The following is a 13,019-nucleotide window of genomic DNA, read 5'->3' on the forward strand; positions in this document are numbered from 1 at the left end:
GTTCTTGGCCATGCCTCCAACATGTGGAAGTTCCTGGGTCAGAGAGCAAACCTGAGCCACAGCAGTGACAGCACCAGGTCCTTTAACCACTAGACCGCCAGGGAGCTCCTGGAGATTTTTTTGTTTTCTTTTTTTCTTTTTAATGTGCAGTGTGAAATAGGACTCAAGTTTCTTCTTCTTCTTGTTTTGGTCAGAGATTCAGTTTTCCTGGGCCTTTTTATCACAAACTGCTCTCTTCCACTGCTCTAGAAGCCATGTTGATCGTAAAGCAGGTGTTCTTCCATGAAGGGACCGGTTTCTAGTCACTGCACTATTTTTCCTTTTTTGCACCAATACAATGCTGTCTTTCTTTTTTGGCTGCGCTGGCAGCATGTGGAGTTCCTGGGCTGGGGATTGAATCCGAGCCACAGCTGTGAACCCATGCCTCTGCAGTGACCTGAGCCACTGCAGTTGGATTCTTAACCCACTATGCCATGGCAGGAACTCCTAATATCCTTTATCCTTTTTGAATATTCCTAGATTAAATCAAATATTTGTTTATGATTTTTAGCATCTATGTTTATGAGAAATATTGTCCTATAATTTTCTTTTCTTTTTTTCTTTTTTTTTTCTTTTTGGTCTTTTTAGGGCTGCACCCGTGGCACATGGAGGTTCCTAGGCTAGGGGCTGAATTGGAGCTGTAGCCACTGGCCCACGCCACAGCTACAGCAACACAAGATCTGAGCCGCATCTGTGACCTACACCACAGCTCATGGCAACGCTGGATCCTTAACCCACTGAGCAAGGCCAGGGATCAAACCTGCGTCCTCATGGATATGAGTCAGATTCATTTCCGCTGAAGCCATGATGGGAACTCCAGATTTTCTTTTTTTAAAAAAAATATTCTCATCAGGTTTTGCTGTCCGCTGTAGCTGGCTTTGGAAAAGGAGCTGAGAAGTAATCTTCCTATTTTCTGGAAATTATTTAAGATTGATATTATTTCAGATGGCCATCTGAGCCGGGGGCTCTCTTTGTGGGAAGCTTTGAAAATATGTATTCCGTGTCTTTAACAGGTGTAGCACCACCAGGTTTTCTCCTTCTTGTGTTCATGTTGGTATGTTGTGTTTTCAAGGAATTCATCCACTTTTATGTTGTCAAATTCATTGGCGTAGGTGTCCCCCCGCTTGGTGCAGTGGGTGAAGGATCCAGCATTGTCTCTGAGGCAGTGCAGGTTTGATCCCCAGCCTGGCCCAGTGGGTTGAGGATCTGGCATTGCTGCAGCTGTAGCGTTGGTCACAGCTGGGGCTCAGACTTGATCCCTGGCCCAGGAACTTCCATATGCCACGGGCGTGGCTGAAAAATAAAATTAAAAATTCATTGACATAAAGTTGTTCATAATGTCCTCTTTTTTTCTATTTAATATCTGAAAGATCAGAAAAGGTGGTACTTTGTGTTTTCTCTCCTTCCCATTCAGTTTTGTTAGGGGTTTATTGATTTTTTTAAAGTCTTCATAGAACCACCTTCTGGCTTTGTTTAAGCCAGATGCCGCTGTACCTAAGCTAATGCCCTTTGCCCTGTCTGTTCTCTTTTATGAGTGTTTTAGTAGTTGCCATAAAGATTACAATATGCACCCTTGACGTAGTAAAGTCTATCTTAAATACCACTTCCCTGACAGTGCAGTTCCATTTAGCCATCTCATCAGTTTTCCATGATGTATTTTAATGAAGTATATGTAAACATGTCTATCTATATAGCCCCCAAACATTATTCTTATTCTTATAAACAGTCAATTTAGATTTGCCCACATGCGAGACATTCCAGTCATGGCTCAGCAGTGATGAATCCAACTAGTATCCATGCGGATGCAGGTTCGATCCCTGGCCTTTCTCAGTGGGTTAGGGATTCCGTGTTGCCGTGAGCTGTGGTGTAGGTCTCAGACCCGGCTAGCTCAAGTTGCTGTGGCTGTGGCGTAGGCTGGCGGCTGCAGCTCCGATTCCACCCCTAGCCTGGGAACTCTCATAGGCCACTGGTTCGGCCCTAAAAAGAAAAAAAACTAAATAAAACCAACAGTGATTTGCCCACAAGGTTACTCTTTCCACTGTTCTTCATTTCCACTTATTCTTTCCTGCATCATCTTGTTTCCACCGGAGATAGTTTTCTTTCTGCTTCATTCTTAGTGCAGTTCTGCTAACAATGAATTCTCTGTTTCCTTTTCATTCTTTTTTTCACAGCTGCGCCTCTGGTATACAGACGTTCTCAGGCCCGGGATTGAATTTGAGCTGCAGCTGCCACCTGTGCCATAGCTGCGGCAGTGCCAGATCCTTTAACCCACTGCAGTGGGCCGGGGATTGAACCTGCACTTCCACAGTGACCCAAGCCACTGCTGTCAGATTCTTAACCCACTGTGCCATAGTGGGAACTCCTGAATTCTCTGTTTTTGTATCTCTGAAAATGACTATGCTTTACATTGATTGATTGATTGATTGTCTTTTTAGGACCTCACCTGCAGCGTATGGAAGTTCCCAGGCTAGGGGTAGAATTGGATCTGCAGCTGCCGGCCTACACCACAGCCACAGTCCTGTGGGATTCAAGCCATATCAGTGACCTAACCCACAGCTCATGGCAATGCCGATCCTTAACCCACTGGGTGAGGCCAGGGATTGAACCCGCATCGTCATGGTTACCAGTTGGATTCATTTCTGCTGAGGCACGATGGGAACTCCCCAATATGTTGAATTCTTAATTTGAATTAGTATAGTTTCCAGTTCTACAGTGTCCAATGAACTCTTGTAAAATCTATTTTATTATTTATTTTCTTGAACAAATCAATCAGATTTTTTAAAATTCCAATTTAATAACTCTGATATCTGGGTTGCCTGAGGTTTCTGTTTCTATAGTCTGTTTTTTCCTCCTGGACCTCTTTGGTCATTTGGTCCTAGTTTAGGCATGCCCGGTAATTTTTTTTCTTTTTTTTTTTTGTCTTTTTCTAGGGCTGCTTCCCGCGGCATATGGAGGTTCCCAGGCTAGGGGGTCGAATCAGAGATATCGCTGCCAGCCATAGCCACAGCAACGCAGGATCCTTAACCCACGGAGCAAGGCCGGGGCTCGAACCTGCGTCCTCATGGATACTAGTCAGATTCGTTTCCACTGAGCCATGATGGGAACTCCTAATTGAATGTTTTCTATTTTTCTACCTCTGTTAGCTTGGGAATTTATACTCTCCTATTATCTCTTAGTGATAGTTTTTGGGAGGTAGTTTTCCATGGGTCTCTTGTGTTTCTGTACATCTTACGAGCAGAGGCACTGATCACCTTTGTTCCCTGCAGTCTTTACAAGGATGTTTATATCATGAACAGCCTTGGAAGATAGAGGTAGGGACTCTGTCTGGAGCAGAGGGTAAGTTTGCTTACTCTTGTGTAATAAAGATACTGTTTTCTCCCAGAGCGAGGCTTAGACCAATTTGCTCATTGATAATTGTAACAGATTCAAGTTCCCCACATTCAGGGTTTCTGTCTTCTAATGTAACATGAGTAGGTGTCACCTGACCTTCTTCATGTCACCCTGTGGGAACTGGATCCCTGGGAATTGGCGCAAATGCTGATACTCTGGCTACTGCTCTTGCCGTGAGTAATAAATTGCCCTTTGTCTTTGATCCAGGAATCTTGTGTCTTCTGCCAGCGTCCATGAAACTGTGGCAGGCTAACTGGTTAGTTTGCAAGTAGGGTAAAATCTGAAACCCTTCATAGCTCTTACTAGAACCCTACAGATTGTAACACACATCCTTGGCCTTGGTAAAGTAAAATGGGAACTTTGGCCTCTTTCAGAACAATAAAAGGGTCGTAGAATCCTTTAACTGCATTTATCCCCTCCAGACGTCTATGCCATGTGTTGTTTTTCTAATTAATATTTCAATTTAAAACCCAACAAGACATTATACTGTCAGTGTTTATTATTACTCTTCTTCCTCTTCCTCTTCCTCTTCCTCCTCCTCCTCCTCCTCCTCTTCTTCTTCTGTCTTTTTGCCTTTTCTAGGGCCGCACCCGCAGCATATGGAGGTTCCCAGGCCAGGGGTTGAATCGGAGCTGTAGCCGCCGGCCTACACCACAGCCACAGCAACGTGGGATCCAAGCTGCATCTGCGACCTACACCACAGCTCATGGCAACACCGGATCCTTAACCCACTGAGCAAGGCCAGGGACCGAACCCACAACCTCTTGGTTCCTAGTCGGATTCGTTTCCACTGCACCACGACGGAACTCCTGTTTATTATTTTAAACATTTTATTATGGTTGATGTAGAATGTTCTGTCAATTTCTGCTGTACAGCAAAGTGACTAGTCGCACATATACGTACAGTCTTTTTCCCACATTATCCTCCATCATGTTCCATCACAGGTGACTGGGTAGAATTCCTTGTGCTCCGCAGCAGGACCTCATTGCTTATCTACTCCGCATGCAACAGTTTGCATCTACTGACCCCAAACCCTCAGTCCATCCCAGTCCCTCCCCCTCCCCCTTGTGACTGATCTCCGTGTCCATGAGTTTGCTTCTTTTCTGTAGGTAGGTTCATTTGTGCCATATATTAGATATTAGTGATTGTCTGTTTATTTAGATTCACTCACATATTTACCATCTTTTTGTTGCCTTTTTTTTTTTTTCCGTGTATCTTTGACCGTCTATCTAGGATCAAGTTTCTTCTACCTAAAGAAAATTCTTTTAAATTTCCTTTTTTTGGGGGTCTGCTAATGACACAGTCAGTCTCTCTTTCTCTTTCTGTTTTAGCTAGTGAAATATTTTAATTTCAACCTCATACTTGAAGTGTTGTTTGTTTGTTTGTTTGTTTTCTGGTTGTAGAATTCTTATTGGCATATTTTCCTTTCTTATCTTTTCCTTTCTTTTGGCTGCACCCATGACATGCAGAAGTTCCAGGGCCAGGGGTAAAACCCAAGCCACAGCAGTGACAATGTGGGATCCTTAGCCACCAGGCCACTAGGGAATTCTGGCATTTATTTTCTGTTAGCTTTTTAGGATGTCATTTCATTGTCTCTGGCTTCTGTTATCGAGGGTGCGTTGAACTTCATTGTTGAGTCTAATGGTTGCCCTTCGAGGGTAACTTTTTTCCCTTTGCTGTTTTGATTATTTTCTCTTCACATTTCATTTTCAGCAGTTGTAGCATGGCACATGTCAGGTGTTGCTACGTTATCATATGTTGACCAGTGTGTTTCATTCTCAGTCTTTGCTATGCAACAAACTAGCCCAAAACTTAAAACTGTATCAATTATTTGGCCCTCCAGTCTGCCGTTTGAGCAGAGCTCAGTGGGAGCAGCTTAGTTCAGTTCTACATGACGTTAGCTGGGGTGCCTTGACTGCAGGATCCACTTCTAAGATGACTCCCAACTGGCAAGTTGGTGCTGGCCATTGACTGGGGGGTCCATCCAGTGCTAAGAGTCCAGGGCCAAGAGTCATCTCATCGGTGTTTTAGCTTCCCTACGGTATGATGGCTGGGTCCCAAGACATAGAAGCTTCTAGTCTCTTAAAAGCCTTGGTCCAGAAACTAGGGTGGCATCACTTCTGCTGCATTCTCTTAGTAAAGCAGTTACAAAGCCAGATTAAAGGGTAAAGAGACACAAGTTCCCACTGCTCAGTGGGAAGAGTGTGTGATTTTTGATGGGGAGGAGGTAGAGGAGGACTTACGGGATATTTTAAATTAATGGAACAATGTTTTCCATCTATTTGGGTGAGTTCTCACTCATTAACTCTTCAGTTATGGCCTCCGTCCAATTCTGTTTCTGTTGTTTTTGTAGCTCCACTTATACGCATGTTAGATCTTTTCATTACATAGTCTGTCTTTTATCTAGTTTCCTGCACTTTGCAAGCTTTTGTCTCTCCATGCTCTATTCTGTTTACTCTTTTATGACCTATCTTTTCACCAGTTTTCTACTCAGCATCGTTCAGTCTGTTAACACACCTAGCCATTGAGCTCTTAATTTTGGCAATTATACTTTTTAATTCTGAAATTTCCACTTGGTTCTTTTTTTATAGTTTAATATGATTTACCACAATCGTAAATCTTCTATTTTTATCCTCTTGAATACTGCCAGTTATTTTTATTTTTATTTATTTATTTATTTATTTATTTATTTTTTTTTTGTCTTTTTGCTATTTCTTGGGCCGCTCCCGTGGCATATGGAGGTTCCCAGGCTAGGGGGTCTAATTGGAGCTGTAGCCACCACCCTACACCAGAGCCACAGCAACGCAGGATCCGATCCGCGTCTGTGACCTACACCTCAGCTCACGGCAGCGCCAGATCGTTAACCCACTGAGCAAGGGCAGGGACCGAACCCACAACCTCATGGTTCCTAGTCGGATTCGTTAACCACTGCGCCACGACGGGAACTCCCCAGTTATTTTTAAAGTCTGTGTTAGGTAACTTCCGTATTTGCAGCCCTCCACTTACAGATCTGTTTCTGTTGTATATTGTTTCTGTTGGTTTTCTTTCATGTTTTCTTATCCCCTCGTGTACCTGGTGAGTTTTGATTACATGCTGGATCATCAGTTTGCAACAATGCTTGTGGAAATATATGTGATTATATATATATGTGTGTGTATATACATACATATATATATATATATATATATTTTTTTTTTTTTTAAGAAAGGAAAGGAAATCTTTGCAAATAAAAAGACAGCACCAACTCCATTTAGGTCTATGTATGTCTTTGCATGAAGCAGAGGGGCGTCCAGCTGGAGGGAGTCAGTGCACAGCTGCAAGCAGGCAGTGACCTGATTGTGGGGATCCAGGTCATCTGATTCCATAAAGTAAATGGGCTGAGTCCTTCTTGGCTCATTTCCATGTCTTCCTCCTCTGCCCTCATTCCTCAGACTCTTCCAGCTGGAGACGGAGGCCGATGCCCTGGTGAACTTCCAGCAGTATTCCTCCCAGTTGCCGCCCTTCTACGAGAGCTCCAACCACATCCTGCACATCGAGGTCCTGCAGCAGCTGACCGACCTCATCCGCAACCACCCCAGCTGGTCGGTGGCCCACCTGGCGGTGGAGTTGGGGATCCGAGAGTGCTTCCATCACAGTCGCATCATCAGGTGGGCGGGAGACCTGGCCAGGTGCGGCAGGAGGACGGGACCTTTGTGTGTGTGGATGAGGAGTCTCAGTCCTGCCTCAGTTCCCCTCCGTAAAGTCCAGAAAGTTGCCCAGAGCACTTGACTTAAACAGGGGCAGCATTGCCTCTGGCTTCGAGCCTAGGAATGCTGACCAAAGTCAGAAGGAGCAGCCCGTGATAGCCATTTTATACCCATCATGAACTTGAATCCTCCCAACACGTTCATGAAGTGTGGTCATCCCGGTGAGAGGTCATGTGACCTGTGCGAGGTCCCCCAGCTGGAGTGGGCTGAAGAGGCTTCCCATCGCCATGTCTCCTTCTGAAGGGCTGATTGCCGTCTTGGAAGCTAGAACACTTACTTTTGTGCGTCCGTTCAGCCAACGCATCCAGCTCTCCATCTTGCCTTGCTTGTGGGTGTCTTGCCCGCATCTCTGGTTCTCCACCTCAGACACCTTGCTTCAGCTCCCAGGCCCAAAGCTCAGAAATCTTCACTGCTCCTTACAGTTTACCAGCATGTTCTTGGACATCGCTGGGCTTTTTGTTTGTCTGTTTGTTTTTTGCTTTTTAGGGCCGCTCCTGTAGCGTATGGTAGTTCCCAGGCTAGGGGTCAAATCGAAGCTACAGCTACTGGCCTACACCATGGCCACAGCAACACCAGATCCCAGTCCCATCTTCAGCCTATACCACAGCTCATGGCAACACCAGATGCTTAACCCACTGAGCGGGGCCAGGAACTGAACCCGAGTCCTCATGGATACTAGTTGGGGTCATCACTGCTGAGCCACAGAGGGAACTCCAACATCGTGGTTTTTATCTCACAACAGTTCTGTCCACTTCCTACAGCAGGTATTATTATTATTATCATTATTTTGTAGATAAAGATATTGAGGCCTAGAAAGGTCAAGTGAATTGCTAAGATGGGTGAGATTTCTGCCTTCGGCGATTCTTTCTCTGCCACCCCACTGCCCACTGCGGGCTGGTGGGGCTCTAGGGCACATCCCTCACACCGGTGTGCAAACCGAACTGAAAACTGATGCAACTCACATCACATACAAAGAAACTGTGACTCAGACCTGAGTTGGAACCAGCCAGCTTGAGCAGGGTGCAGAGGCTCTTGGGCTGGTCACCGACCTCCCTGCCTTTGCACTTGACATTCTCAGTGCCCCGCCCGCCCACCTCATGCCATGCCCCTCCCTCCCTGCCCCCCACAGCTGCGCCAACAGCACGGAGAATGAAGAGGGCTGCACCCCCCTGCACCTGGCCTGCCGCAAGGGCGACAGCGAGATCCTGGTGGAGCTGGTGCAGTACTGCCACGCCCAGATGGACGTCACCGACAACAACGGAGAGACGCCCTTCCATTATGCTGTCCAGAGTGACAATTCCCAGGTGCTGCAGGTGAGCAGGGGTGGGGGCAGGGCCACAGGTGCTGGCCACACCTTACCGGGCCCAGCAGCTGTCTTTGGGCTCTTGGGCTCAAATGTCACTCCAGGCCTCTCGCTGGCCCCACCTTGATCCTCAAGGCCTGAGCTCCTTCCAGCCCGCTCCTCCCTCCCCAGGCTTGTCAAGGAGACACATCCTTGGCTGCCTTGCTCTGACAACCCTGGGAAAACCCTCCAACCCAGCAAACTAAGCTCAAGCCTCAGGCCCATGAATCTGCTTAATTCAGCTTTTCCAGAGTACCCACTGTAGGCCAGACCCCTGGGCCAAGTGAATTCATTTCAGCCCCTGCCTGCAGACACTTGGGGTCCAGCAGGACCTGAGTTAAACTTTTTATAGGAACTCCAAACAAACAAAACTCCTTCTGGCTCCTACAGGCATTTGTGCCAGAGACAGTCCTGCTAAATTTTTGATTAGCTGGGCAGAAAATTTTGTAAAAATCTGTGGGCAAGTCGATCAAGGGATGTCATGAAAAGGCTACCTTATAGATCAGACAGAAAAGACAGAAGCCTGAACAGACATTTTATTGCTCGTTCTAGAAGATTCTTCTGCCTTGGCATCAGGATGGAACTACCTTTTTCCAGAAAATGTGGGTTCCTATTTTGTGATTAGTGCTCTCAAGGAAGGGAATTCTACCCCCACCATTGAACTTACCTGTGTGCCCAGCACAGTGCCACATAAAACCTGCCTTGAGGAGTTCCTGTTGTGGCTCATTTGGTTAAGAACCCAGCTGGCATCCATGAGGATGCGGGTTTGATCCCTGGATCTGGCGTTGCTGCAAGGTGCAGCATAAGTTGCAGATGTGGCTTGGATCCTGTGTTGCTGTGGCTGTGGCATAGGCTGGCAGCTGCAGCTCCAGTTCAACCTCTAGCCTGAGAACTTCCCTATGCCGCAGGTATGGCCCTTAAAAAAACCCCCAAAAGCACAAACCTGCCTCGATGCAGAGGGCGGGCATACACCCTTATCAATAGCTGTCCTTTACTGCCTGACCTCATACTCAGTGTGGGCGGGGCCGTTATCCTCCTCTCCTCCCCGCAGAAACTGAGGTTCAGTGAAGTTAAGACATGTGCCAGGGGAGGGCCAGAGAGCTGTGGGCAATGGGGCCGGCCCTTGAATGGGGCCTGGATGCCAGCACCTCGGCTTCCCTGCCGTGTCCTCAGCCTGCCAGCAGACCCAGCCCCATCACACCAGTACAGAGGGGTCGTGATTAACCTCAGGGAGACAGCTCTCAGCCACAACCTAGGAAATAAAAGCCTCATGGCTGTTTTATTAATAGTGGTAAGGTTTTTTGTTTGTTTGTTTTCAATTTTGGCTACACCTGGGGCATGTGGAAGTTCCTGGGTCAAGGATCAAACCTATGCCACAGCAGTGACAATGGCAGGTTCTTAACCCACTGAGCCACCAGGGAACTCATGTTTTGTGTTTTTAATTAAAGAAATAACACCTACGTGTAGCAAAAAAAAAATTCAGGCGGGACAGAAAGGTATGCAGTTAAAAGCAAGTCTGAGTTTCTTGGTGGCTCAGCAGGCTACGGATCTGGCGTTGTCACTGCTATGGCTTGAGTTTGATCCCTGGCCCAGTAACTTCAGCATGCTGCAGGAGCAACCAAAAAAAATCAGGTCTCACTCCCACCCATACCCCCAAGCCCCATCCTAGATACAATCTCCTTTTAAGTTTCCTGATGAAGAAATGTTTCACACACGCCCGTCCTGTCAGACCAACACCCCGGCCCACACTGGCATGGTTGGCTTCTTGCCCCCCACAAAGCCTCCTTTCCCGGTTGCTCCTCTTGAAGTTCTTGCCAGTGTTCTCGTGGAGTCCAGCTTCCCTTCCCCTTAGGCCCCAGAGGGGGACTGCCCAGTGGTGGCTGTGGGGGGAGGGGCTGTCCGGGGACCTGGCAGTGCCTGGCTCGGACCCACCCCGCGGTCTCGCCATCAGCTCCTAGGGAAGAACGCCTCGGCTGGCCTGAATCAGGTGAATCACCAAGGCCTGACCCCGCTGCACCTGGCCTGCCAGCTGGGGAAGCAGGAGATGGTCCGCGTGCTGCTGCTGTGCAACGCTCGGTGCAACATCATGGGGCCCAACGGCTACCCCATCCACACGGCCATGAAGTTCTCCCAGAAGGGGTAAGACCCCGCCCGGCCCCACGCCGTCCGCCGGGCCTCCCACTCAGTGCGGCTGGTTCTCCCACTGAGGCGAGCAGGGGCCCCCACAGGCTCATGAGATGCACGTCGGCTCCTGGTTGCCCAGGGCTGGCCTGGCGCAAAAAAAGTGTCTGATAGACTTGTTGGGGGTGTGACTCTCAGTCCACGAACTTCATCGTGCAAAGTCTAGAACTTTGAAAGTTGCTCTGTTGGGTACCTCAGTTTCTGACCATCAACCCTCCACCAAACTGGAGAAGAACAGCCTTAAACTCCCCTGGGGCTCCCCTTTCCCCACGCCCATGGGTGATGTCCCCAAGGCTTGGAGGTGCCATCGTCCTGGATCCTCTTCCATCTAAGCCCACCGGTCTGATCTGAATGGCCCTGTCACAGCTGCGGTGCTGTGTGGCTTCTGTGCCCAACTCGGAGCCCAGGAAGGTTGGTGAGGCGGCCCCGGGCCCCATCTGCCTCATGTGTCCATCCTTGCTGACTGGTGGCACTGCTGGGACGCAGGTGCCAGTTCCATGTCTCAGGGGAGCTCTGGACGACTCATTTCTTTTTTTCTTTCTTTCTTTTTTTTTTTTTGTCTTTTTGCCTTTTCTAGGGCCGCTCCTGAGGCATATGGAGGTTCCCAGGCTAGGGGTCGAATAGGAGCTGTAGCCGCCAGCCTACACCACAGCCACAGCAACTTGGGATCCAAGTCGGTCTGCAACCTGCACCACAGCTCAGGGCAACACCGGATCCTTAACCCACTGAGCAAGGCCAGGGACTGAACCGGCAACCTCACGGTTCCTAGTCGGATTCGTTAACCACCTCGCCATGACAGGAACTCCTGGACGACTCATTTCTTCCTTTCTCCCCAGCCCTGGGAAACCGTAGTCTCAGGAAACTTCTTCTCTGTGTGTGTGTGTGTGTGTGTGTGTGTGTGTGTGTGCACGTGCGTGCTTCTGCACTGGCGCATGTTAGATGCAGGAGGATGGGGTAAAGGGATGACGATCTCAAACTATGACGCGCAGATTCTGTATCGAGAATGAACAAATGAGTGGAGGTGTCAGGTGGTCCTTACATGGATGGATGAGGGAGAGCCCAGCACAGGAGACGCAGGGGCGCCCAGTACCCTCCAGAGCTGTGTGCTAGACGGGCCGCCGTCAGGTCGGGGCGTGGGGGCAGGCACGCTCCCCTCTCTGTGTTTTCCTCTCCTTGAGGTCCGCACCACCTTGCTGACCCCTAGAGGTCGTGGCTGCGCCTCCAAGCTGAACAAACCCTCCTCTCCTTGACCCTGCCGTGCGCAGCCAAGACAAACTAGAACTTTTTTTTTTTTTTTTTTGTCTCTTTAGGGCCATACCCACGGCATGTGGAAGTTCCCAGGCTAGGGGTCAAGTCAGAGCTACCGCTCCCGGCCTACACCACAGACACAGCAAGGCCACATCCGAGCCGCGTCTGCGACTTATGCCGCAGCTTGTGGCAATGCTGGATTCTTCACCCACAGAACAAGGCCAGGGATCGAACCCACATCCTTGTGGATAATAGTCAGGTTCTTAACCCGCTGAGCCACAGTGGGCACTCCCCAAGTAGAGCTTCCAGAAAGGTTTGACCAGATGGCTGGAGACCATCCCAGTGCTCCCACCCCAGTCACCAGGTTACCAAGTTGCCCGTTGCCACCTGAATGGACTCTCGTGACGGTGATGCTCTCCCACCCCCAAGGGCTGGCGCCGTGGCCCCATTCCAGCTTGGCTCCAAGCTCTTGGTCCAGGTTACTTCCAAGACCCAGCTGTTACCCAGGTCGCTCCCTCCTCGGACACCCGCAGCCACGTCCAGGCCTCTGTGTGCATCACTGTACATAAGACACATGAGGAGTTCCCGTTGTGGCGCAGTGGTTAACGAATCCGACTAGGAACCATGAGGTTGCGGGTTCGGTCCCTGCCCTTGCACAGTGGGTTAAGGATCTGGCGTTGCCCTGAGCTGTGGTGTAGGTTGCAGACGCAGCTCGGATCCCGCGTTGCTGTGGCTCTGGCGTAGGCCGGTGGCTATAGCTCCGATTTGACCCCTAGCCTGGGAACCTCCATATGCCGCAGGAGCGGCCCAAGAAATAGCAAAAAGACAAAAAAAAAAAAGACACATGAGTCATCTCTTACCTTACCTTGGGTGTGCCCTGCTGCTGCACAGAGCTGCACTCCTCTCAGGCCCCCAAGGGGGGGGACATCCCTCTGCCACCACGTGGCAGGCCACGCAGCCACAAGTGCTAGGGTAACTGGGACTGGTCCCATCCCCACCCCAATCTGGGGGCCCCTCTGCTGTGGGCGTCAACTCAGCCAACCTTCAGTGAGAACTGGGCTGGGCTCGGGACT

General features: G+C 49.1%; 1 protein-coding gene across 5 annotated transcripts in view; it reads left to right on the plus strand.

Moving 5' to 3' along the window:
• PLA2G6 (phospholipase A2 group VI) overlaps positions 1-13,019 on the plus strand; it is a 63,659-nt gene that overhangs the window by 18,272 nt on the left and 32,368 nt on the right. For all 5 annotated transcript variants that reach the window (XM_047786277.1, XM_047786279.1, XM_047786275.1 and 2 more), the window contains 3 exons: positions 6,861-7,076; positions 8,305-8,488; positions 10,469-10,656. In XM_047786277.1, coding sequence (XP_047642233.1) covers positions 6,861-7,076; positions 8,305-8,488; positions 10,469-10,656 — 588 coding nt within the window. The remainder of the gene's footprint in view (positions 1-6,860; positions 7,077-8,304; positions 8,489-10,468; positions 10,657-13,019) is intronic.

The sequence above is a fragment of the Phacochoerus africanus genome, chromosome 7, assembly GCF_016906955.1.
Source record: "Phacochoerus africanus isolate WHEZ1 chromosome 7, ROS_Pafr_v1, whole genome shotgun sequence".
NCBI classification, from domain to species: Eukaryota; Metazoa; Chordata; class Mammalia; order Artiodactyla; family Suidae; genus Phacochoerus; species Phacochoerus africanus.